Source organism: Talpa occidentalis, unplaced genomic scaffold (assembly GCF_014898055.3).
Source record: "Talpa occidentalis isolate TD23 unplaced genomic scaffold, MPIMG_talOcc4v2.1 talOcc4.8, whole genome shotgun sequence".
Lineage (NCBI taxonomy): Eukaryota > Metazoa > Chordata > Mammalia > Eulipotyphla > Talpidae > Talpa > Talpa occidentalis.
The window spans coordinates 102297901-102325184 of NW_023605194.1; the positions used below are offsets into that span (position 1 = coordinate 102297901).

The 27284-nt window shown below is 37.1% G+C and overlaps 1 protein-coding gene across 2 annotated transcripts in view; it reads left to right on the plus strand.

The window, feature by feature from the left end:
- The window catches only part of GASK1B (golgi associated kinase 1B), a 37653-nt gene that overhangs the window by 3098 nt on the left and 7271 nt on the right, over positions 1–27284 (plus strand). For both annotated transcript variants that reach the window (XM_037497438.2, XM_037497437.2), the window contains exon 3: positions 11594–11808. In XM_037497438.2, the coding sequence (XP_037353335.1) occupies positions 11594–11808 (215 nt within the window). The remainder of the gene's footprint in view (positions 1–11593; positions 11809–27284) is intronic.

Genomic DNA, 27284 nt, shown 5'->3' on the forward strand with positions numbered 1-27284 from the left:
ATTTCCAAGATTTTCACAGGTGATTAACATTTTGGCAGGTTCTAGGGGGTAAGTAGCCATGCACGGCAGCTGCAGGAGGTATGACTGTCTGTGGCCTGGCTCAGACAGATGTTCTCTAAATCCTGAGGCCCTTCCAGGCTTTGAATACAAAGTAGGGTGGGTCAGCGGTCTGTGTTTGAATACAGAATAATTCTTGTAAATTGCTACCAGGTATCTAGGCTGACCCAACAGGCTAAAAAGGACCCCAGAGACAAAGTAAATGCAAAGCCTACTACCTTCCTCCCTGATACCTCACTAGATTTTTGGAGGGGTTACCAGGGAATCTCTATTGGAGAAGATTAAAACTCTTGGGGGCATTCACAAATCAAACTACATTTCCAAAGGCTTTAGGATTATAATTTAGTTTTAGAATGGGTACTTCTTGATGTACCCGTGATTTACTCGGAGTTAGTATTCTTATCTTGGTTCCTGTCTAAGTGCTTCAGAATCACAGATATGTTTGATGTTCAAGTACTGTGCATGCATTATCTCATTAAATCCTCATAAAATTTCACAAGGGTGAAATTTTGTGTATGATAGGTGGATATGCAAGTAGAGGCTCAGGGTAATTAAGTACTTTATTCAAGTCATGTAAATTGCCTGAACATAAAAAGAATATATAAGATGCAAAATAATATGTTAAAAGACAATCAAATGCTATGATTGGACTGATTTTCTTGCCCTCAGCTTCTATGATGAAGATTTCTGTTGATCTAGTCCAAATACAAAGGTCTCAATTATAAAACTCAGTGTCAAGGTGGTTGTTTTTTTTTATTCTATTAGGACAGAACCTATTAGGACAGAACCACTGGCTTGGTTGTCTGAGAGACAGGCACAGGTTCTTAACCATATAACCTGATGAATTCTTAGGTGATTTTCCTTAAGTGCAAATATATTTGTGAATCAGTGGGCTTACTGGCCTTGTACCAGACCATTTTCTGACAGGTGTTACTCCAAAGAAAATGCAGAGGTGTACCTGGGGAAGGTGTTGTGATTAGCTGGGGAGGACCGTACCACAAAAATCCAGCGATTATCACTGGAGAAGATTCTCATCCTTTGTGTTCCTGTACAGAAAATGCAAGCACCAATTGAAACATGGCACCAAAGGGCTTTTAAAAGCATCCATTTCTACAACAGAGAAATCTCCTCCCTTTGTGAATCTATAAAGAATCTAGTGTTTTTGGCAGCTCTTCCTGTCCGCTTGTGTCTATGCAAGTGTCTTTTGCTGTCCTATTCCTTTTCTAATAAACCTGCTCTTTAAATATATAAAAAAAAAATCTAGTGTTTTTGCATTGTGTTGTGACTCTAACTGCATTTGGTATCATTTATCTTCGACATTACTTAACAGTACCACATAGTCAACATTTGCATTTAGTTATTTTATTTTTCTTTCAGTTCAAGAATTTAGCATTGAAACAATTTTTATGAAGGAAAGTATTGATATATACTCTGAACATGCTACAAGGGTATTCAGTTTTGCTTTAAATGCAAGTCAATGCTTACCAGATTTTTTTTGTATTACCATAAACAATCATATGCATGCAAATGTGACTGAACATATGTAGTATGTTTTCTTCTAAACCATCCTTGTAAAAGCCAAAAATTGTGACAAAGGTCGTCAGCTTTGGTGTGGTGCTATACATATAGATATTTCTCTTTAAACAAAATGTTTTTAACAATTTACGTAAAAGATGACCAAGCAGACTATGTCCATGTAAAAAACAGAATAAATCCAGGCATACTCTGTGATCTTCAACTGAACAGCTTTGCCAAAGCTTCCCGAGCAGTCTGCAGTCATGTGAATGAATCCCAAAGGACACCATTTTGGTAGAACTTAAGCATTGTGCTGTTTTTCATGCCCAGCATGGAAGATGCATTATGTATGCTTTATTTTTAGGATGCTGCTTTATTGCTACAGAGCAGTCATACTGAATTAAGGTAGCCTGGTTCCAGGAATTCTGTATGTCAGGGCTGCTTAGATGACGAACTGCAGGCACCCCACCAGCTTCCATTTAAATTCATTGTAGATCCCAAGTTGCTCACTGTTTTCCAATTTATATCACCTCATCTTATTATAAAATAGGAGAAATAGTCTATTTTCTACTCTTTTTGAATGCACACGTCCTGCACTGTGAGTCGCTGGATGAGGGTTCCCTAGCCAGAAGGAGGGAAGGGTGTCTGCATTCCTCATTGCTTCGGGCTCCCAGGCAAGAACTCAGTGGTTTTGCTAGCATCTATGAGAATAACCCAGATGCTCCCATAACTGGGAGCCATACTGACTTCAAAATCTTAGAAATCTTGGACCTATATGCAAACTTTCATAAAATATTTAACTATAAAAATGTTTTATTTTTGAAAAGTTCACTTAAAAACACATTGTATTCTCTATCAGAGAAGCCCTAGGGTGTCTCGTTAGCAATTAAATTGAGCTGATTAGCTTAGTATTTTCACAAGTGGACAAAGGCTTACTGAACTTCCTCTCTCAGCAGCTCTCTGCTCCAGAACCTTGTTGTTTGCTCGCTGCAAACCTGCAGACACATGAAAGTTCCTGGGCACCTTGTCCATCTGCCCTGCCTTTGGATCTTGGCCCTTCACCCCTCAGGTGGCTCAGATAGATGGGACAATGAATATTTGCCATAGTGCTCACAGCGTGAAGATGCACAGGCCTTGTCTCATGCAATTTGCGCTTCCTTCCGTAGCATCACCTTTATCTTGTCTCATTTTATGAAATATTTATTGGACATTTGCTAAATGCCAGCCACTCCTGTGGGCATAGCATCTAAGAACAAGACACTCGAGGTGACCTGTCCCCCTTGAGCTGACAGGAATGTACCAGTTGAGAGTTCAGTGGCCTGGAGGGAATCTACTTACTGCCACTGATTTCAGAATTCATTCAGCTCAAGGTCATGACCTTTCTATCAGGAGAGAGTGTGCTGCTGTCTCTAGTGTGGTGGCAAGACCACGTAAGTGTGGAAGGACTAAATAACCCCCCTTCTACCTCAGTTAATGGGTAAATATTGAAGTTGCAATAGAATTTTATTGTACTTGATAGCTCTTCTAAACTTGGAGAAGCTGCACAGTCTTAAGTCACATAGTTTTGTTGCTAAGAGCACAGACTGGCATATTCATCTGCTAGCACTGCCATCTCAAAATACACACCCTAAGTGGCTTAAATGACAGAAATTCATTTTCTCGCAGTTCTAGAGTCTATATGCCCCAAACCAAGGTGTTGGTAGCTTTGGTTTCTTCTACAGCCTCTTTCCCTGGCTTGCACATAACCCCCTTGTCACTGTGCCCTCATAGGCCCTTCCCTCTGTGCACTTACCCTGGGGTCTCTCTCTCTCTCCTAACCTCTTACAAGAACACCAGTCATATTGGATTAACACCCAGTTACCTCCTTAAAGGCCCCATCGCCAAATACAGTAGTGGTCTGAGCCCCAGGGGGTGAGAACTTTGACATATACCTTTTGGGGCCAAAATTTAGTTCATAACATTTGTCAATTTGGACTTCTGAGTTTGAATCCTGATTCTACCTCTGGGTATCTGTGTTGCCTGGGATAATTAACTTAGTTTCATAGTATCTTATTTCATTAGTATAATAGGGAAGAAGATAATAAAAATAATGATGATGATAAATAATAGTACTTACCTCATAGAGTGGTTCTGAAAATTGAGTTGTTACATATAAAATATTTGAAACAGTGCCTAACACGTGGGAACACTCAGTAAATGTCACCTTACATTTTTAATTCAGTTTTTAAGTCAATTCAGCAATTTGCAATGTCTCCTTACATTTTCTTAGTTTGTTTACTTAGACTGATGTTTACTTGAACAAAGTAAATAAGTACCTAAAACTGGCATTTAAGGAAAGGAATTCTGTATGTCAGGGCTGCTTAGATGACGAACTGCAGGCACCCGACCAACTTCCATTTAAATTCATTGTAGATCCTAAGTTGCTCACTGGATAATACCAGTGCCTCTCATTTGTGTAGTGCTAAACATTTTATATTCATTAAGTCTCACTGTTGCTCCATGCATCAGGGATTACTGGGTAGATTTTCTGTGGGGAGACTGAGGTTCAGGGCAGATGTTACATCCTTCCAAGCCCCACAAGTCATGGACAGAAGGGCAGATGTACACATGGGGACATGGGTAGAAAGAGCACCCTTGGCTTGTTTTTCACCACTGTAGTGTCCTCCCATGATCCTTCCACATTCTGTGTTCCTAACGGTTGTGGCCCGGGACTTCCTCAGTTAGTCATATGTTATCCATATTGCAACCTGCTTTCCCAACTGCCTTGCTGTCTGATTCCTGAATGTAGCCACCATGCCTTAACTCCACCTCTTCTCATGCCAGTGATATAGGGGCAAGAGGAGAGAGGCGGCGGTGTCTCTGCCATCCTTGCTGACATCATACCTGTCTCTCAGAGACTACAGAGATGTGGGGGTGGATGGTTGAGGCCACACTGGGTAGACCAAGGGCATGGAGGCCTCTGTACTTCCCCACTTCAGTCATTCCTCTCTCTCATCCTTCTCATTCCATTTAAAGTGAGGACAATGAAATCACAGCTTGCTTGGATGCCACACAGCCAAACTTTTGTTCTGGGGCCCGCTGACTTTTCCTTAGAACTTAAGAGCTAGAAACAGAAATCGGAGGACTCTTAGAAAAATTATTTATTCATTTATTTGATCATTTATCACAGATTATGTATGCTTGCTTTGGTCCAGCCAATTATGTCAGGACTTGGAGATCTAAAGATGTGTAAGAAATTGTCTCTGTTCTCACTTATCTCTCTGTTGGAGGCCGGCGCTAGCTAAGCAAGCCACCATACTAACCTACTAGCTGGGTATGATAGAGACTTCAATAGATATAGTTTTAAGAGGCCTTGTAGGTACAAAGAGGGAGAATTTAGTGCAGAATGTGTGTAGGAGGGCAGGTGGGGGTTGTGCAAACTTTTTGAAGAGGTAAAGCCTGAATTGGTCCTTAAATGTCACTGTGGGCGAGGGTGCAAGATGCTGTGGGTGGAGACAGGGTAGAGAGAATAGAGGTGTGAAAGACGTGTAAAGGCAGATTGTGCTTAGGAAACAACTCATTCTTAAAAAAAGAGATTTGGGTCCTGAAGTGGGGATGAAATGAGATAAAGCTGTGGTGAATGGAGAGTAGTGACTTTCATGTCATGGAAGGACCAGGGTCTTTATCTTGCAGATTATGGGAATCACTGAAGGGTTTGACTAAGAAAAGGATGTTGTGAGCTTTGCATGTGGGAAGGTCACTCTGTTCTGGTATTCATGGCTCCTTTATCTACATTAATAAGCACTAAATGGCCTAGGACTGGATCACCCAGATGTGACCAAAGCTTTATTTGCAAAATGTGATTGTTTGTAGAGCCTGGGCACAGTGACCACATCATCACCACCCTCTGAAGTCAAGTTTGAGTCCTGTTTTTTTTTTTTTTTTTTTTTTTTGAATGGATTATTAAGACAGGAAAAGTCTGGGAGTTTCCATTTATATAGCAGAAGTCCAGAGCAGACCTCAAAAGCAGAAGTTCCTGTCTTAGGTTCAGAACAAAGAAGGCACTTTGTTTTTAAAGTGGAAATGATGATTTCGGTTGTTTAAGGAGTTGGCGATAAAGGAAGTCCACAAGATGTTCCCCTTTCCTGCTTCACTCCCTTTACACTTAGCTCGCTCTTGGGGAAATGTGGGCATTATTTTAGCTCAATCCACCTATAAAAAACAAGTTATGAAGTGAAAAATAAAGAAGTACATTTTTTGGCTTGGGTTGTATTGTAAATCAGAAATCTAAGACAACTCTCAGTATCCAGGATGGGATTGTCTGTATTGAAGCTATACATATAAAATCTACAGAATTTTGTGCCTCTTCACTGCTTCATTTTTCAAATCATGAAATCTCATATAGATTTGGTTCTTTTAAATATTTGACAGTGCTGTGGTTTCAGCATTTCACTGGCTTCTCAGGAGACCAATTCAGGTCGGTTAGGAAGGTACTATCTAAACCTTCAGGAGCTCCATGCCTCAGTCAGGGTGACTGAGGACTTGGCCCAAGTTCCATGGAGACCAGATATAGATTCAAGAATAGAATCAACACTTGTGATTTATTTTTCCACCCCACCCATTGCTCTTAGCTCCTTCTCAGTGAAGGTTTTTCTTATGAATGTGGCATTTCACCACATGACTATTCTGAGCCATGACATTTCTTCATTTCTTGGCCCTGCCCAGAGAGCTCAGTCTTTATTTTAGTCCTTCACTTGTTCTATCCAAAACACTTATTCAACTGGCAAACATTTTTTTTGGTTGTCATTATGGGTATGCACTTGTGTGTTTCTACTAGACTCAAAGTTCTCTAAGGCCGAGTCCTTGCCCGGGACTGAGAGGACAATTTTAGTGAATTTCATTGAATCCTTCAAGTTTCCTCCTGCCTCTAGGGTTTCACAGAATTTTGCATTCTGAATGTGCCTTCCCTCACATTTATTTAACTTCTTCATGTTCACCACCTCTATGAGATGATCTTATCTGTCTTTTCATTTCAGTCTAGTATGTTTCATGTGCAAAACCGTAAAACTATAGGCACTGTAGAAAAATAGAGCAGAGAGTAGCTATGGGCTCATGAACAACTAGATACGTGCTAAACTCTCATTGGAACCACATTGATAATTAACAGTTGACTTAGCCACTACAGATCTGTAGCCCCAAGGCTTTCATTCAGTGCATTATCAACAGTTGTGATGGAACCCAACAGAATTTGTTTCCTGTGAGAAAAGACGCACCTCAAGTTTTGACTGGCCATTATTTTCTTCGATGGATTTTGTAGAGTTGTTTTAGAGGAAAGGCTCTGAGCTGCACTGTTATTTTGCTTTTTGTCTTGTTTGTCTTATCTTGAACTTGGCCCATGTAGGACTTCTGATATCAGAACTCAGCGTATTTTAACTTATTTTTGCTCAGCATCAAATACTGACAGACACAGCTATCTACAAAACAAGTCATCCAGCATTCAAAGTGAAGGACATTTAATAAGTCTAGGCAAAGGAGATTGTGTCTAACATTCATTTTTAGTGAATTTTCACATTCACCTCCTCAAAAGAATGTCTTCTCTGCATTTTTGAATAAAGAACAACTTAGGAGAACATCACAATTCAGAGGAAATACTCAGATTTTGGAAAAAGTAAGTTTTGCTGGCAAATCTCATTTTTAAAGACAGCTGCATAACCTTTAGTTCACATGAACACCCACATATCTTCTAAAACCTGCTTTCTCACCACTTTAACAGGATTTTATCTCTTCACTGTTAAGATTTCTCCAGAGAGTACAGTACTGCATCATTTTGACAAACCTGAATGTGAAGAGATAAATGTTCTTTATCTGAAACACTTCAGGGTTAAGTTGCTTCAGCATTTCCTGTTTTCAGAGGCAGTTTTCCGGTTATCCCCTCAAATCTGTCAGAGTTCATTTAATTGTTTTCAAAGCCACATTTCAGAAAAAGAAGGATTCTTCCCACAGTGTCTTCATGATTCTGAGATCTGGAATCTTTCTGACAACTACTATGATGTTAAGGCTGTAGATATACTGCAGGAAGACCTCGAGCATGAAAAGAACCCCGCCTCCTATAGCCGAGTGTGAGAATTGCTGCTCACTCTGCTTGCCTCTTCTTTTCTGGAAATCCTCCTTCCCTGAGGTGCTTTGATTTCTATAGGACAGGATGGAAATTTGTTTTTTTTTTTTTTTTTTTTAAAGATTTATTTTATTATGCGTACAAGAACTGGGGTACAGGCCAGAGGTGTTGGGGGGAGGTGAGAGGATTCACCAGAGACAGAGTGGGGAACAGAACAGGCAGATTGACTGAAATACACTGCCGAGGGGAGCAGCGGGTGAGATAGGAGAGGTCTGCTGCGCCATGTGGATACCTCCCTGGCCGGGGATCGAACTCATGCTACAGTGGTTGGGGGTAGTTTCATAGGTTGCGTCTTAACCCCTTGTGCCACCAGGAGGCCCAGGATGGAAGTTTTTATTTGATAGTCAGCATTCAAAATATTTTGCTTTGGGGACATGAATGGATGTAGACAGGGGCATTTAAAATGTGGCACTTTAAAATCAATCAGTCGTATGAGTTCAAAGCTTTCTTTGTGGCAGTTTGAGAATACCTGTTAAAATAGTAGTTTCAAAATTGTGTCATTGAACAATTTGATGGTCTATAGCAGAGAGATGGTGAATGAGATGCAATATATTCATAAACCATACCAGGGGTTGAAACACTAGATCCTTGGAGCTTCAGATGGATGCTCTGAATTTTAAAAGGCTGGAAAAAATTGGAAAGGATAATTATATTACTATGACACTTGAAAATGATGTGAAAAGCACATGTTAGTGTCTATAATAAAGTTTTATTGGGACACATCATGGCCATTTGTTTGTATATTGTCTTTGCTCACAGGTTATAACATAGTTGAATACTTGCGTAGCTGGAGAGTTGTGAGGGAGACCAGATGGCCCTCAAGAAGTCTGAGACATTTATTATCTGCCTGTAACAAAGTTTGGTGACCACTGAGTAGATTAGTATATCATTGGTAAAGTGCTGTTACTTAAAAATATTAAACTGTTAGAGAAATTATGATGTAATAGTGAAATAATTCTGACAAATTGCATATACAAGATAATCCCCAAGTAGTTTATTTTCTTTGTTTAATTTTTGCCTTTTGGCCTTGGTAAGAATGTAAACTCCTTGAAAACAAAACCAAAAAAATGGCATTTGTTAATTTACTTAGCTTCAGGTTCAAACAATGCTTGACACATAGGAAATGCTCAATAAATACAGGCTGCTGAAGACAGGAATTATGATTGCACTATATATGTATGTAATAGAGCAAAACTTTTCTGACATATGCATGTATGTTATGCAACGTGCTAGAACTTTAAGTGCACTATCCCATTTAATCCTAACAAAATCTGTTTTGGAAGGTGTGTATTTGCCTCCATTTTACAGAAGCTGAGAGCAAAATTTAGAGAGGTGGGATAACTTGTCCATTGTTCCAAAGCAGAGAAAGTATTGTGGGCAGAATTCAAGAGGCCTCTTGGATTTGAGTCCAAGCAATAACCATTAGCTCTGCTCCTTAAATCCGTAAAAACAATTTACATTTTCTCATGAGAAAGGGGTTGGAAAATGTCTATGGTAAATATTCATAAAACAGAACCATTGGGGTTATAAAGTTATAGATGATCGTTGCTTTCTTAGCAATATAGTTTATTGTTTTCCCCAAATTTTTCTAAAATAAGTGGATTTACTTTAAATTAACTTTAAATTCAACAAGAAACAAATGTTTGTAAAAACAAGGAAAACAGGGCCTCCCTGGTGACGCAGCGGGTTGAGCGCAGTGCTGGGAAGCAGTCCGCAGCCTCTGCAGAGCAGGTTGAATTCCGGGCCAGCCAGGGAGCAGCCCACATGGCGAGGCAGACATCTCCAGTCTTGTCCACTGCTCCCCTCAACAGTGTATTTCGGTCCCCTGGTCTGCTCCCTGCTCTGTCTCTGGTGAATCCTCTCACCCTCCTGCACCTCTGGCCTGTACCCCAGTTCTTGTATAAAAGTAAATAAATCTTTAAAAAAAAAGAAAACGGCCCAGAAGATTGTAAATATTTCAATTGTTTATGTAGATCATTTCTCTATAGCCCTCCAGTGAATTGTTAAGGAAGCTGTGCTATCCTATCGCCAGTGTTGATTTGTGTTGTTGAATTTCAGTGTCAGATTTCAACTCTCTTTGAACATGTCCTAGTCATGAGAATGCAAAGTGCTATCTGTTAGCGCTTTGGTCCAAAGACACTGACAGATAGGGCTTCCTGGTGTTTATCTTTAGAAGTCTACCGTGTGTGTCTTTCTTTGAAGGCTGTGTTGTGTCTTGGCTCCACAGTGTATTTGGCTCCACTGACCTATAGTTGCCTGGCTCCTTGTGATTCTTGTCTTTACTGGAATTTATTATTATTCATTATTTTAAGTTAGCATAGTATTTGGAGGACACACATTGAACATTATATTTATTTTAAATCCAAGATGATAATTAGGTCCCAGCAGCACCAAATCATTTAGTAAAGTACAAGAAAATAAAATGGAGATACAATAATGTTAAAAACAAAAGTTCTTCAGTTATGATTCATGTTGTTCTATTTTTCTCTTAATTGCATGCCAATAACTGTTATAATTTCTACAATCTAAAGGACTTTCTTCATGCCCTGACCTAAATTGTAAGGCTAAAAGGAGAATGATTTTTCTTTTGAGCAAAACTGGAATGCAGGTGGTTAGAATGATTAAGTGAATGCTATTAAAATGATGGAGGTCACTGTAACACCAAATGCAAGAATAGTTAGAGAAGATGCCTGTTCTCTGCATTAAAGACCGGAGATAAACATTTTGCATGAAGGCAGACATGAAAGGTGGTAAGACAAAAGTCTTACATAAAAGAATTCAGTTATAGATTGAGAACCTCTGAGGTTTTTAAAAGGGCTTTTAAAAATTCCTGTGACGTGCCTGGGCATTCCAGTCATAATTTCAGAGGCTTCTATTGTCCAGACCTGTTAAGAATGAGTTAAGTGGACTTTTTCAGATCTTTGTTACTTATTTCATTTTTTTAAAGACCATCATTCTGATTTTTGAGTTTTAAAGCAGATCTCTCAGTATTATCTCTCAGTGACTTGATTTAGCACAAATTGGGGTTTGAGAGTGATATCTGTTTTCTGTTTGAATTGTCATTTATTGTCCCTAATCACATCTTCCCTGTTTATGGTGACCTCACTCAGACTCATCATTCCTTATACATTTTAGCAATGAAATCCTAATCTAGCAGGAGTGAGGCAAAATTCAAATGACTGATTTTTTTGCAAAATCGTCTATGCATGATGCGGTTGAAGAAATGATACTGCTTAAGTACACTTGTGCACTTGTGAAGCTATGTGTGAGTAAATGATCCATTACCAAGAGTGCTTTTGTTTCTATCAAAAGAGGAAGAGTACTCTTGCTTTCTCCCACCCTTTTTTTTTTTTTTGAGATTATAGTGACTGGTGTGAGCCAGGCAATTGCACTTTTAAATTTGCGATTTCTAAAAATTCTTTTTCTTCCTGACATCATAATGTGGTCTCAGAAAATCAGACAGTTGTTATTACAGATAGAGAGCAGCTCCACTCAGACATTGAATAGACAATTATAAATGTCTGGATCTTTCCTTTTTTGTGGAGGCAGCTTTTAGATGTGGAATAAAACCACATGAACCAGAGGACGTGGTTATTGATGGTTTGTGGCCTAATCCTGCCACATCTGTCAAGTGTTTTGCTTATTTTTTTACTTTTATTTTATAATGATAACTTTCTGTTTCATGACTTCTGTCAGGTGGCATCATCATTGAGGTCTAAAAATATTAAACTTCAGAAGGCAAAGGGGACATAAAATACTGACTCATCATTGACAGGTGAGAGAGAGATTGTAACTCAGTGTATGACCAGGGTTAATCACTAAACTTGAGTTTTTTTTGTTTTTTTTTTTTTGTTTTTGATTTTGTAGATGGCCGCTCAAGTCCTCTCATTCTCTGGGACTCATCTTTATCTCCAACAAGTACTGACACCCACTCTTCTGTTAAGCTCACCTGGGGAGCTTATCAGCAGTTGCTGAAACATAAGTGCTGGCAGAATGGTCGAGTACCCAAGCCAGAATGGGGTTGCACTGAAATACATCATCATGAGTGGTCCAAGATGGCCCTCTTTGATTTTTTATTACAGGTAAGTGTATTGATTCAAGTAAGTGATTTTCTGAGACAGACATTGAGTTACATAAGTCTGACAGTAAGGAATTTTCTGCATCTGGAGATTTTATAGAGTTAGAATTTAAGTTTTCTAATGCTGTCTTTGGCAAGTGTAGTACCACACCACAAAATTTTATATCCTTTTAGGAAATATCCTTTGGGGAAGTTCCTGCTGCCTTTTTTATTAATTTCTGGGGAAGTAATTCTTCAATCCTGTAATGGTCCTTGTTATAGCTACAGTTTATTGAGATAATCCTTCCACAGCTCTTGGAAATGGATAGTTGTACTCCAATAGGGAGGTGAGTGAAATGAAGTTTGGTGAGATTAAGTAACTCATCCAAGTTCTTTCAACAATTGAAAGCTGGAACTGGAGTTCTATGAGTTCTGTTGATGGTAAAATTTTTTCTTCTTTCCTTCATTCCACATTGTGTTTCAATGGGCACTTAACTATAGAGTTTATAGCCACTATTTACCTTGCCTCCATTCCAGTAATTATTTACAAATATTTTATTATGATTAGACATTGAGAATGGTAAGTAGTGACCTTCTATATAACTGAGTGACTTAACATTTTATAGGTTTCTTCTCTTAACTCCTTTTGATAAAGATCTCATGACTCTACCCCTTTATTCTGATTACTAACTTTACCTTCCTCCATTTTATTTTATTTATTTTTTATAGACTTATTTATTTATGCATACAAGAACTGGGGGTATAGGCCAGGGGTGTGGGGGTGGTGAGAGGATTCACCAGAGACAGAGTGGGGAACAGAACAGGCAGATTGATTGAAATACACTGCTGAGGGGAGCAGCGGGCGAGTGAGGAGAGGTCTGCTGTGCCATGTGGGTAGCTCCCTGGCTGGGGATCAAACTTGTGCTGCAGTGGCTGCACATAGCTTCATAGGTTGTGTCTCAACCCTTTGCGCCACCAGGGAGGCCCTACCTTCCTCCATTTTAGAAAAACTAGTTTTCTGTTGTGTTTTTAATCATTGTAATTCATGTTAGGACTGTCTGAGGATATTTGCAAGGGATTCTCTTTTTGTTCATTCCTTTTTGTGTGCCATTTCAGGAAGAAACTCGAAAAGGACAAAAATATAGGAAGAAAGCAAGTTTAGTGTAGAGTCATAGTCTGCAAATTAGGAATTTTTGAGAAGAGAATGATTTATGGTTTCCGTGCTTCAGAGCCACCAGTGAGGACTGCGCTTGGGAGCAGGACATTTGAGTTGCCAAGGAGACAATCAGGAGTCATCACATGCTGTTGAAGAGTCTAGCAATGAGACCCATTATGTGTGTATTATCTCATTATTCCATTTAACTAGCATTCTTAATCTGCAAGGAAGGTACCCTCTCTTCATTTTACAGGTAGGGAAACTGAGGTACATAGCAGTTATTATCAAGAATTGTAAAAAGTCTGAGATTTTACCCTTCATGTAAGCTAACAAGTTAGCTTGCTGTGGGTTCATTGATTTTTTTTTTAAAGATTTATTTATTTATTTATTTATACAAGCACTGGGTACAGTCAGAAGTGTGGGAGGGTGAGAGAATTTACCAGAGCCAGAGCGGGGAACAGAACAGGCAGACCAATGAAATACACTGCTGAGGGGAGCAGCGGGCGGCAGGAGAGGTCTGCACGCCTTGTGGGACCCTCGCCCGGCAGCCGGGGAACAAACCGGTGCTGCAGAGGCTGTGGGCAGCTCTGCAACCCAGTGCTCAACCACTGCGCCACCGGAGAGGCCTGGTTCATTGATTCTTAAAGAAGAAAAAAGACTCCTGGGTCAAAGACAAATGACGCCATCTCTTATGATACAGCAGGTAGCAGGAGCTGTATGCTTATTTGACTCTTGAGTCCCATTGGGGTGATATAGAGTGGCTCCAGTGAATTCTACATATGTCACTGGGTTTATGTCCCTGCTGAGGAACCTTAAGCTTAGGATACTACCAATCTTCTAAGAGGCTGCTAGCAAACCTGTCTAACTTTTGGCACACTGGAGACTTTATCTTCATTGTCATGGTTAGAAAACAAATCTGCCTTCCATCACAGAGGGAGACACTCTTTGTATCTTCCAAGGCCCTTTGGTTTACTAATATCCTTGAAGAGATACTGCAGAACAAAACATGATATAAGATGTGCAGAAATCCCATGGAAAGTTTGTCTGTGAATAATTACCTAACTTGTTTGCTGTTACATAGCTAGTAAGTTCCCTAACAGATATTTGGTTAAGTCTGGATTCCATGTTCTTAACTGTTACTGTGTAACAACTGCCAAGTTATCCATGGGTTAATGGAACAAGTTGTGATAAAATATATTAGAAAGAAGGTGGAGAATTAATGAAAGGTTAAGCAAATAAAGGCATGCACTGTAATATCAGATGTTTGGGTAGTGGACACTGTAGTTCCTGAGGGTAGTGACTAGAGCAGGTATAGAGTACATCCGTCGATCTGGAAGTATATGAGAAAGGGAAGACCTGAGGTCCATAGTTGATGAATATAAGTGCTAACCCATAGTGAATATAGAGAGGAAGCCATTTTAGAAGTGGTCTCTAGTGACATTGGTTTTAATTCTGGAATCCTCAGCTGAAATTTAACATCAGTCTTTACCAGTCCCCTTTCCATTAAGGGATTTATAACTACCATTCAACTAATAAAGATATATTTCTCAACATGTGTGCATTATATTGTAGAAAGCAACTACAGTTGTAGCAAAGTATATTTTCATTATGAGTGAGCTTGAGGACATCAGATTTTCAACATTTTACTAACTTTTATACTTTGTTTTCTGTGAATTTCCTGCTCACATCATTGTCATTTAAAAAATTGCTTTCTGTAATTGTTTCTTATTAATTTATTAAATCATTTTGTATATTATAAAAATTAATCTTATCAGTCCTATATATCTCAAATAACTTTTCTTAGGTTGTTGTTTTTCATTTGACTTTGCTCATAGTACATTTTCAGAGTAGTTTTACATTTTCGTAAGATCACATTTTAATTGATCTATTTATTTCCTGTATTTGATATTATATACAATATTTATAGAGAGATGTCTGTTAAAGATTTACTTAACAAACAAATGAATATACTTAGTTCTTTTTCCATGACCATCATAGTAAATAATTATTTTATACAATAATCCTTCTCATCAATTACATTAAAATCTTTATGTTCAAATCAGATTTAATATATAAATAAGACATTATACCTCATATAAATGGTGCTTGGGCATGTATTAGAGTGTATTGGTTGGTTTCTTGAAACAATCTAAGAAAGTTATGCCAGAACCAAACTAAAATCACTTGCTCTAGCAAGGGCAAGAGAATACAGAACTCAGTTGTTAAGTTTTTGCACACAACATTCTTCTTGTTTCACACAATTAGAAAGTCCACATTCACAAAGGCAGTGCCATTTTACTGGGTCTGTAGAATATGATAGAGGCACAAGTAACCTTTTATTCTCGAAGCGTGGGGGTATGAACTGCATAGAAAAAAAATTCACTTCTGCTAGGATACAAAGGGTAGTGTTCTAGAGAGTACTTGAGTTTCCAAGATTGGTCAGATTTCTTTCAAATGATTATAATAAGTAACCTAGAAGATTTAGATATAGAACATTTATGTTTTGATCTCAGAGATAGTCTCTGAGTTAGGAACTGAGATTCTAGAACCAGTCTGCTAAATTTGAATTGCCAATCTGCTGATACTAACATTTTTTTTGACATTGCGAAGCTACTTAATTTCCCTCTGCCTCAGTTTCTTATCTGTAAAATATGAACAATATTATTACCTATATGGAAGGTTATTGAGAGGATTAAATATTTTTATATATGTAAAAAATTTAGAAAAATGCCTGGCACATATTAAGTGCTAAGTGTATATTACGAATATTAATTAAGAAATTAATCATTCAAAAATAATAGAGGTAAATATCAACATAAAAATGAATAAACTAATTATTTTATTGATGAAAATACATCATTCCCAAATTATTTCATTTTCCTAATCTTATGTACTTTCATACTTCTGGATGTTAGGCTGTTAAGTTTTAATTATTTTGACTAGTCTCTCTCCTTTAATAAACTGAATTTCTTAATGGCAATTTTCTGTTTATTCAACTTTGTAACCTTTCTCACAGCAGTAGAGTATCTTAAAATGTCAAAGTTACTTAGGGCATTGCTTGTTAGATCGAAGAAAACTGCCTAGTTATATTAAAATGTGAAAGCCAGCCTGTCAAATTAAAACTTAAAAGTGAAAAAATAAATGTGTCCTTGCAATAAATAAATAAAATTATATTCGAGGAAGAGAACTAGAAGTTTAGAAAATGAAAGAATCAAATGAATAGATAATATTTAATACTTTTAGTATTTAATGGAGTCCTTCCTGCACTTTCATTTTCTAAGAACAGTTGTTTATTCAATGAGAAATTAGGGAATATGTACATAGAGGGAACTCAACAAAGGTGGGTCCTGGGAGCTGTTTGTCTCAACCATCAATGAAATGAGTTACCTATATTTCCTTTCACTAGGATTTGACAGACATTTTTTGAGCTCTTCTCTCTTCCAGACACTTAGCAGCTTATGCTGGTGATAAAAAGATGGATGAGACTCTTTCTCTGCCCTTAAGAGGTAGTTTTCTTTGACATTATTTTTCACTAAAGAAATACTTGTTCTGCAGAAATAGTCTATTAAGTAGGCCAAGAAAGACTCCAAATCTGGACTCTATGATAGATAATGAGGGTCTCCCTCAGAGGTCAGTAAGGAAAAACACTCACAGACAGATGATTGACAGCTAAGGGTCTAAGCACTCAGGGTCCCAGACACTGGATTTCAAATATATAGTCTGGCTCAGTTTTATTGTTTTGCAGAATCAGTACACTGCCAATCTAAGTAGCCTCTAGAAATGTATTCATTGGTAACTCCAAGCCAAGCCAATGATATAGCTTCTCATTGGTGTGCTAGGAAATAGTGAGGGATGATGTAGTCACATACAACCTTGCTTGCACGTAGCATAAAAGGTATGGGACTAGTTTTGGCCATATTGGTTGATATACTGAATTGCCTGGGGTCTAGAGAGCAAAGATTACCAAAGTTTAAAGGGTTTCGAGAAGAATATATTTCTGCTTTTTATTGTTTGTTGAAAATTTCACAATTTCTTTGTATGATTAGAATCACAGTAGTCCAGTTGATTATAGAGAGTTATTTACTAAGGCAGAGAACTTGGAGAGTATGTGATTCTTGCATAAAAAATGACAAACTCCAAACTTTGCAAATAAAGATGTCGTAAGCCCTGAAATGCATTGTGGATAATTAGGAATTTTAACCTTATAAAACTAAGTTTGCCTTTTGTTATAAATGAAATTCAAAAGCTTGCCTTTGATATAGTTTCATACTTTGTACATATTTTCATACTTTGTCACTAGGAGAAATTTTCGGTATTGATGATTTTAGAATACATGGCTTATTTTATTTAAATAGGCCTCAGACGTCTTTTCAGATTATCTTGTGATACTACAGTTTCATATTTCTGAGGACTGCTTGCAATACATGAGCCAATTGGCCAGAAAAATTATTTATTAAGCACCTACAATATCTTTATTGCTTTCTGTAATAAGGTGAAATAAAAGGAGCATACAGATTTGCTTTTCTATCATAGATCACAGAGATTTTTGCAGAGAAAAGGGTATAAATGACTAAGCCATACCAAGAAAATATTTTTATTAAAAAAGGATTTGGGCTATCTTAGTATTAATATTAATTCCAAGGTGATTCAACATGTATTTTTATTCAATTATTTTATTACATAACTTTAATTTATGACATTTTATTTTTAAATAAGTCCTATTTGGGGAGAGAGCACAAAGGACATCATTTTATACATGTGTAGCTAAATAATAATGTACTTTAAATAGCAAGTTGTCGTTTTAGCCTCTCAATCCTGATGTCTAGAAGCAAATTTGCCAACTCATTGCCTAACAATTTGCCTCTTGACCTATTTCTGTTCCTAATGTTACCATGTTTAAAATCAGCCACGTTGAAAATTTTGAGCCATTTTTGAATTTTCTTTGCTTAGTGCCTCCTGTTCTAGAAGCACTGAACTTTGAAATTTCCTCAAGATCACTTTGATTGCTTTTTCCTTTTCAATCTTATTAACACTACCCTAACCAGACTCTAATCAATGACAGACCACGATGTTATTAGACTCCTAACTTATCTCCTTGAGCGTAGTCTTCCCTAACAACAACTTATTGTGCAAATCAATGCTGAATTTATTTTTCTATTTCGATTGTATTCATACCACTTTTTGCAAAAAAATCTCTGAAGACTATCATTTGATTGGAGAAGAAATTCAATAGTACATTGTAACTATTATGGAAAAATTTAAACATGTGCAAAAGTAGGCTGAATATTATAACGAACCCTAATGTACTTGTCATCCAAATTTTACAAGCAAACAACTCACCATAGTCATGTTTTATCACTGTTGCCATGCACTTCCCATTCCCATATTACTTGAAGCAAATCCCAGATACCATATCTTTCATCTATAAATATTTACTATGTAACACTAGGAGATAAAACACATTCATTAAAAATAAGCTAAGTCCCCTTGCATCATACCCTCTTTCTTCTGTACTTTTCTCCCAGTGGAGATCACTATCATAAGATTAATATGCATCATTTCAGTCATTTAAAGTAATTTTATGTGCATATTAAGTCAATCTCTGTGTTTTAAAAATTACATAATGTTAATACAGTTGACCACATGAATTTTTCTGCAAATTTTGAGTCCTGCACTGTTAACAATTAGAGAGGGCAGGGTCTAGCCAGGCGTGCTTGACAATGCCAGAAATCGGGGTGTAACAGTTAATGGACTCTAGGGAGGGTCTATTCTTGAGAACAAAGAACTACAAAGCAACTGCCAAAAAATTTTCCCTAGGTTGGATCCAGAATCCTAATGTGACAAGTACTACAAAGCGTTTTTATTGATTTTGTCTACTATAACATGTGAAAGGCTTTGCTTGTAGGTGTTTTATTTTCATAGTTTGCTTTATAACCATCTGTTCTATTTTTCCTATTAGCATAGCTTAGTACTTTTCATTTTACTTTATAAACAAAACCAGGAATTATAAGCAAACGGGATACTGCTTGTAGGATTCAATTAAATCCAACAAACTTGAGTTGAGGGGTTTCTATGTCAAGTCTAGTTAAGTGCTTCTCAATCTGCTGGCCTCTGTCATTATTTGAAATTTTGTGACTTGGCTCTTGAATCTGACACAGTGTTATTTCCATGCCTGGGAACTATCGCTTTTTGTTTCTCAGTACGATACTTCCCACATGTCCTCTGGATTGATCCACACATTCAGTTTCACATTGACTGTTCACTGAATACATCCCATTAACACACGCTGGCTCCTGCAGACTCCTCCTTTCCGAGGAGTATCTGATCTAGGAAGTCTGTAGCCTCCCCTGCAGAAACTGACCTGCTTGATTGTACCTTCTCCTTGAGAAGTTCTGAAAACTTGAGGGAGATTAGGAAGCCAACAATAGAATTACACTGGTCTATACTTTAAAAGGCAAACAGTTTCACTTTTTATGTCCCTTAAATGAAATGTACTTCTGCTGCTGAAAATTTCTGTTAAGAGTATGACAGGATGGAGAAAGTAAAATCACAGACACCGAGCTATGAGTCTCTCTTTTGGACTTTGACATCATTACTCTAGTGAAGACCTGACTTTTAGAGACCCCATCTATTCACTTCACAGGGATTTTCTTTTTTCTTGCCTTTTTTTTTTTTTAGCTTTCAGCTATTTATTTGATTTTCCATAGAAGCAACTTTGAAAAGAGTGGCCTAGCCACACTAACCCTCATCTGTCATTGAGGTATATAGCTTATTGGCTACTTGACCTATACAGCAAGCATACATGTCTCTGTTTTCTGACCCAATGCCTGTTGAGAGTTCTCCATGTCTCAAAGCATATGCCTCCTGTTAAGGAGAATATAGATTTCTCAGATGTCTGTTTTCAGCTTGAAAATCTTCAGAATTTTATATATCCTTTCTACCTATATCTAGCATTTATTCTCAGAGATTTCTGGCAGTGATTATATTAAAGTCTCATTTGCATAAAAAATGGACTAGGAAATTGGTTGACATAGGTATTTGCTCTTGTAGCATTCTGAATCAAAGTAGAAAACATCTCATCAAACAAGTAATATTCATAACCTCATATGGCTAAGTGGCAAGCAAGTAAGCAGTTCTGGCTTCACTCTAATGAAATTATTAATCAAAAGCACAGTATATGTTATTTTATTATATATCATTTTTGCTTAGTTCAACCTTTGCCATGGAATTTTTAGACTGTACTGAAATTGATCAGCATAGTTCATATACTTCACTCCTAAATCTTCTTGTTTCCATAGCTGGAGACATCAGGGATTTTAGGACACCTATACTATTCCATAAATAATCTTCTGAGAGTCAGAAGATTGTTTACTGCATTGTTTGAGCTAGCTTTTGGGATTGGCTTCTTCTCTAATCCTATACCAAACTCCCATAGGTAGGTTGAAATCAACCTTAACTGCTGTGTTCTAGGAAAACAGGAGATCTGTGGATAAATCTACTAGGAAGCAAATAAGAAAAACATGGAAAAGTTAACATGGTAGTATTTCCATGGGAATATCTGAAAGAACAGGCAGAATTCATCAGGCTCAGTATATTTTTTTGTATGTAATTATTTTTAAAATATTGATAGTTCATTGAGCCCAATGAACCAGTGAGAGCTGGTTCTATTAGTTTCATGCTCTTCCCAACCATATTACAATTTTTGTTTATGAACAGACATAACTAAGATATATGGACTTTCAAAAAAAAGTTTCTGTGTATTGTCTGTTGAATGGGACTGTTCAGGTTAATGGCTTTTCAGAGGCCCATACAGTCAAAATTTTCCATAATAAAATTGAAACAGTTTTTGCTCTTTGATGTTTGCCATATCTGTTGGGGTTTGTTAATTTCTTTATGATAAGTAAACCACATAAATGAATTCTTCCTGGGGTCTTCAATAATTTGGAGTGTCAAAGATTCTAAAATAAAATTGTTTGAGAACCTTGACTGTAATTTTTCTGAAATAATCTCCCCTTTATGTAGTATCTGGTAACTTCAAAGCCACTAGTATTCATCTCTGTGATTCTGAGATTCTGTGCTTTTTGCAAGACAATAGAGAGAGGAAAACATGAAGGTCTGTTTTTCTGTTAAATTGACCTTGAGTTCTTGCTAAAACTAGATTTTATAAGGAAGATCAGCCTTGGAGAAGGTTCAGGAGCCTGCTTAAAGTTTTATTATGCAAAGAATATTTGACACCATAGTTAGAATTGTGTTTTAGTGTAGTGATTAGTTTATCTTTACTTAGTTTTGTCATTTCCTTATAATATTGCATTTTAGGGAAAACTAAAATTGATAGGAATCCTATAAGAATACTAAAAATTATATACATCAAGTCAGGTACAGGAAATGTTTTTGATGCCATTATCTCTGATGTATACAATTTTGAGTTTATTTATAATCTTTTTGAAGGTTAAGTCATAAAAAGTGGTGTTTCATTTCATTGAAAGAAAACATTTAAACATTTTACTTAATATTATTTCATACCTGTTTTAAATTTATTTGTTTAATATAAATCCATTCTATTAGTTGGAATATAATACAATATAAAATTACTGGTGTTTTTTTAGTCTATGTGCTCTTTATAAATCTTTATAAGGAGGTGGGTGTGCCTTTGGCAAAGACTACTGTCATGCAGCTCTGCTTGTGCAAATTATAGAATGTGAATTTTCTTTCTCTAAAAATAGATTGGCACTTGCCTGGTGATTTTCTTCAGTCTTTCTTTGGCAGAATGATGTCTGATATCTGGTACTTATTCAGAGGTGCGATATATGGATTATACACATTGAATCTACAAAAATAGACTTAATACATTATAGCACTAAACATTTTTACTTATACATAAGGAAATACTGTTATGTCTTATGATTTAGCAATGTGGAAGAAACTAGAGATTCTGTACTGAATAGGTGCACATTATAGTTATTTTTAAGTGTGGAATTCTAGAGTATAAATGACATGGAGCAATGACATCTGTTTACAAAGGCAGATTCACAGGGGGCCTCTGGCTGTTGTCAGATGTATATGTTACATACTGTTTTTACTTTTCTCAGAGTTCATCAACTGCTCTGCTAGTCACATTTGCATGCATATTAATTTAACAGGCACTTGTTGCCATAGCAACACAGAACAAAAAAGAAACCTATTCTTTTATGAGATGAGTGCTACCAAGTGATACAGGCGCAGGCTGGTGAGAACACTTTTGCTTTTGTTTTGTATATTTCCTCAGGTAAGAGGAACTATTAACAAATGCCACAGGGATTGTGATATTTGTCTGAGGTTATTCTTTTGGTGATCTGATCTATTTTCACAGATTCATTAGGCTACAGGGAACCAACTTCACTTCCATTGTCAACCATATACTGGTTTACATTAAGACAAATACATGTATAAGGATTTTCCAATGTAAGTCAGTAGCTGATGAATAAATAAGGTCATATGTTTTTGTGTTTCTCCGTGCCTAGTGTGGGGCTGATAGTGTAGTGATTCTGGTTTTGGGATAAGATTATTGGTAAAAATTGGACTTCTTTTCTATGGGCATTTTCTGAAAACAAACAAGGTAGCTGGAATTCAAATGAACTTCCAGAAACTAATGATAGAAATGGATGCTCTATTATTATTCCTGTCACACCTGCTTGTTGAGTATTTATAAAATACCTATTACATGCAAGGTGTTATGGCAGCCTCTGTGGATATAAAAATTCATGGTCCATGTTTAGTGAGATTAAACTCACATAAAGAGACCAACAAGAACAAAGGGCAAACATAAGCAGTTTCATTATTTACCTCTCCTTTTTTTTTTTTTTGTTTGTTTTTACTCCTTTTCACGGACTTTTCTTTAAAGATTCATGCCATTATTTTGGGGGTTTATTTGACTCTTCCCAGTAGAAGACAGTGTTTTAGAGGAGCCATTTCAATAGCTAAATACAAAGTGAGTACCAAATTTCAGCGGAATTCTTTTAATAAATGCCCTGCCTACTCTGTGCTAGCCGTTGAATGATTGTTCAGTTCCACTCAACATGTATTTATTGCATAATCTAAACTATCTCTAAAAATGAAATTTTCTTTATAAAGGCTTTGTTTGCATATGGTAAAAACAAATAACTTGAGATGTTGAGAACCTCAGAATATTGACATACCAAACTGGAAATGCACCCATTCACACATAGCACATATACACTCAGACCCATAGAGAAATGTAGAAAAACAGAAATAGAAACATATGCAGGGTTTAAACTAATTTAACTATTTAGTCATAGTATTGAATAACAAAAGAGTTTGGATAAAGGGAATTTCTAATCCGGCTTAGAGAGGAACATCTTCCTTTTACTTTCTTTAGCTTCCAGGTACATTGGCCTTGGTTCCCTTCAGTTTTTTCTTGTAGCATTTTCATCTAATGCTCTGCTCACTTGCCTTTTACCTTTCTTCCAACTCTACATGAGAAAATGGTAATGAAACTTGAAGAAACATTGATATTTATGTTTCCCTTAGAGGCATGATGCTCTTACAATTTTCCTCTGGACTCCTCCATTGAAGTTCTTTGTCTTTTGATGAAGTATTTATTAAGTATAGTGTCATTCAATATCCTATACCAATGCACTTGTTTTTTGCAGTACCACCCCAGAGGCTACATCTGAGAGAAACATTCGGGCTGGATAAGGGCATGGCTTTTGAAGGGTTTGGCATAGAACCCCAATTCTGTCATTTATGAGCTGATGGACCTCGGGGTGATCAAGTAGCCTCTTTGTGCCTCTGTCTTCTCATTGATCAAGTGAGATTATTGGCAGCACCTAGCTCTTAAGATTGCTATCAGGATGAAATGAAGTAACACTTATAAAGCATTAAGTCGACAGTCCCTGGTATATACTAAACACTCAATAAATAACTTATATTTTCCATTGTTTATATTAGCAGCATTTCTACAAAAGTTTTTACTGCCTTGTTCAGGCATTGCCTGAAATGATTCACTTAATTGCATTGCTTTGAGGAAAAAGAGGTTATGGAGAAACTAACACAATTACTTTGACAGATACCTTTCAAAGGCCCATGTAGCAGAGGTGGTATGCAGAACAGAGGAAATCATTGGATTTCGGGGGATTTCTTCTGGATTTGGGGGAGCTAGATGATGCTACATAGACCTCTTTGTTTAGGCTCCATGAGCATAACTTGAGTCACTCACAAGATATTTTTTTTCTACAGCTCTACCAAAAGGAAAATGGTATGAAAAAAAAAAAAACTTTTTTAAGGAAGTATGTTTAAAAATATCCCACCAACAAAAAAATTTTGGCTAGAACACCTGGATTTTTCTGAGTATAATTTTAGTTAGGTAAACATTGAAAAGATATATTTTCCTAAAAGTGGAAAGAGTGATTTTATGGAAAATGATGGTTGGCAGTAATTTCAGATGCAGAATAACAGTTTTGCAAAAGATTTTCCTTGTTTTAAGGAATGAGAGAATGTGCATCTGAGCAGGCTGCAGTGATGATGAATACTCAGAATCCCTTAGCTGACAAAATTTACCCCCAAAGTGTTTTCTTTGTGGGAGAATTATCTAAGAACATAGGCACGTAGCTGTGAGCTGCAGTGCTTAATCATGTGATAGTTAAATGAAATGATTATTTAAATGCACACACTAAATAAAGATATTAAAGGCATATTATGGATGCATGGCTAAGATATGCTTTACAAGGCTTTAAAAAAATAGATAAATTCTCTTACAAGCAAGCAGAAACATACACACTATATAACTAAATTAAGTGCCAAGCAAAATAGCACTGAATTTAAGGGAGTAGGTTATGGCACAAATATTTTTTGGTATATTGAATATAAATTCAAAAGAAAGACTATAAACATAACTCTAAGAAGACTTAGGGAACAAGATGATTGAAGAGCTACCTAAGGGTTTCCTAGACAAGGGTGATCATACAAAGGCATAATTTATTATCATTGGAAGATAAAAAGAAGAAAATATAGTATCTGAAGTCTTACAGTTCCATTCTGTATCCATAGGTGTACACACACAGACATACACACACTCAAAATCTGGTAACACACCCATCAAGTACATGCATACATCTGGATAAAGGAGTAGTAAACATTTTCTAGAAAAGTTGAGCTGAGTACACACACCCGTTTTCAACAATAAGGTCTGTTAGACTTGAATGGCACATCCGTCTGTCAGGGTAGTGGTGAAATCATCACAGACTGTTGAGTGATTCAAAATTAGATCAGACAAAGCACTTTAAAAATACACTGTAGGAAACAATCTAATGGTGGGAAGGCAATAAAAAGATGACCTAAATCAGTCTTTCCACCTCTGACTTTGAATGCTTTCTTGTAGATTAAAAATAGGGAAGCATAATATTTACAAAGGCACTTAAAGTTAGGCACTAAACTCTGTTTAACATTAGTATACACTATACTCACAGCTTTGTGGTAGAACTTGTAGAAATGTAGCTATATCTGTTAGTCCTTTCCTCACTGCTGGAACTCAACAATGAGGGAGTTTAGGGTTCAGAGAAGTTTGTAAGAAGTGGTAGGTGGATTTTGTCCTTAAGGGTTAAGTTCTAAACATATTTACCTAACATAATAGATCTTGATATTGTCAAAATTAGATCAGATTTTGAAATTAAACAAACAGGTTCTTTTCCTATGGGTATTGTTATAAATTGCTATAAACATGATAATGATGGGCCTCCCTGGTGGCACAGGTGGTTGAGAGCTGGGCTGTGAAGCTGCCTACAGCCTCTGCAGCGCTTGTTCTATCCCCAGCCGCCAGCGAGGGTCCCACATGGCATGCAGACCATTCCTGCCGAGCCCGCTGCTCCCCTCAGCAGTGTACTTCGTCGGTCTGCCTGTTCTGTTCCCCGCTCTGGCGCTGGTGAATTCTCTCACCCTCCTGCGCTTCTGACTGTACCCAGTGCTTGTATAAATAAATAAATAAATAAATCTTTAAAAAAAACCAAACATGATAATGATGAAAAACTGATATACTATTTGAAATTAACTAGTGCATAATTTAAAAAGGGAGGTTGGGTGAAAGTTTTATTGAGATTTTATTTTTCCTGTTATCTCCCTACCTCCCAGACCTCAACTTAAATAGTTGGCAATCAGATGTAGTCTCTTTTGATTTTGCTTCTATACAAAGGCGGTCAAGTATTATATAACATGAATGAAACTGTTTGAGGAGAAAGGGCTCAATGAATTTTTCTAAAAGATTCCAATTCATACTTTTTTCATTAACCTATGGTGATTTGCGTGGGACATTCTTTTTCATCTTTGGAAAACTTTTTCTATCTCATGTCACATAAATTACTTTAGCCAAGAGTGGTGACTTACCTTTCCCTGCGATCAGCCTATGTGACCTTGCGGATAAACCATGGGTTAGACTTATAGTACCATGGATCAGTTGCCTGGCCCAATCCTGACAGAGGCCTCCCTGATCTGCTGATCATGTTTAGAGCAGCAGTGTCTAATTATCTGGAGGCTCATTGCTTGCGCCTGCCCCCAAACAACTGGTTTTATATAAACCACATAGAAAATTGTCCTGTGCTACTTCTCTTACAATCCCTGCTTCTCAGAGTGTGCTCTCAGATACACAGTTCATTTCCATGCAGAATTCAGGGAGGAAGTGCATTTGCCTAGCTTGGAATGGTCAGAAGGCAAAACTAAAGACCACTTCATTTTCCTCTGGAAGTGATTTATGGGTCCCGTACAAGGTCACAAGTCCAGTAAGCATGAGAGCAGAAATTTGAGTTTATTTATCTGATTCCTGAGCCTATGCTTTAATCTAGCCTGATGAATAAATATTTCTGTCCTTGCCCCAAAGAAATGGAAACAGTTATTTTTTTCCCCCTCTTCTATAGGGCAATAACCCTACTCCCTTAATAAACTCTAATAAGTTTGATATTTTGGTTCATTCTCTCACTTATTTAGAATCTAGCCGTGTATTCCAAACAGGTAGTGTTTGTGTTTATCTTTTTCTTTTTTTGATATCATGTCATTTCAATAGATTTGTTCATGCAACTTTAGGTTGATACTGTAATGCTGAGTTCCAGTGAGTTTAGGGGATGCAATGAATGCTTAGTGCCAGGAGCTCAGGTTTTCTATAAGCCAACCTGAAGGAGAAAACAAGACATAACCTCCTGACTATGTAAAAATACAATGGTTTCTATCTTCTTCATGAAGATAGAACTTTCTAACTTCTTCAGAATTAGAAATTCTGGCCTTGTTTCTACCTGTGATGTCAGTGGGAACTTTGACTGTTAAGGCTGGAGACGCCTAACTTGGATGATGACTTTGGAGCTATT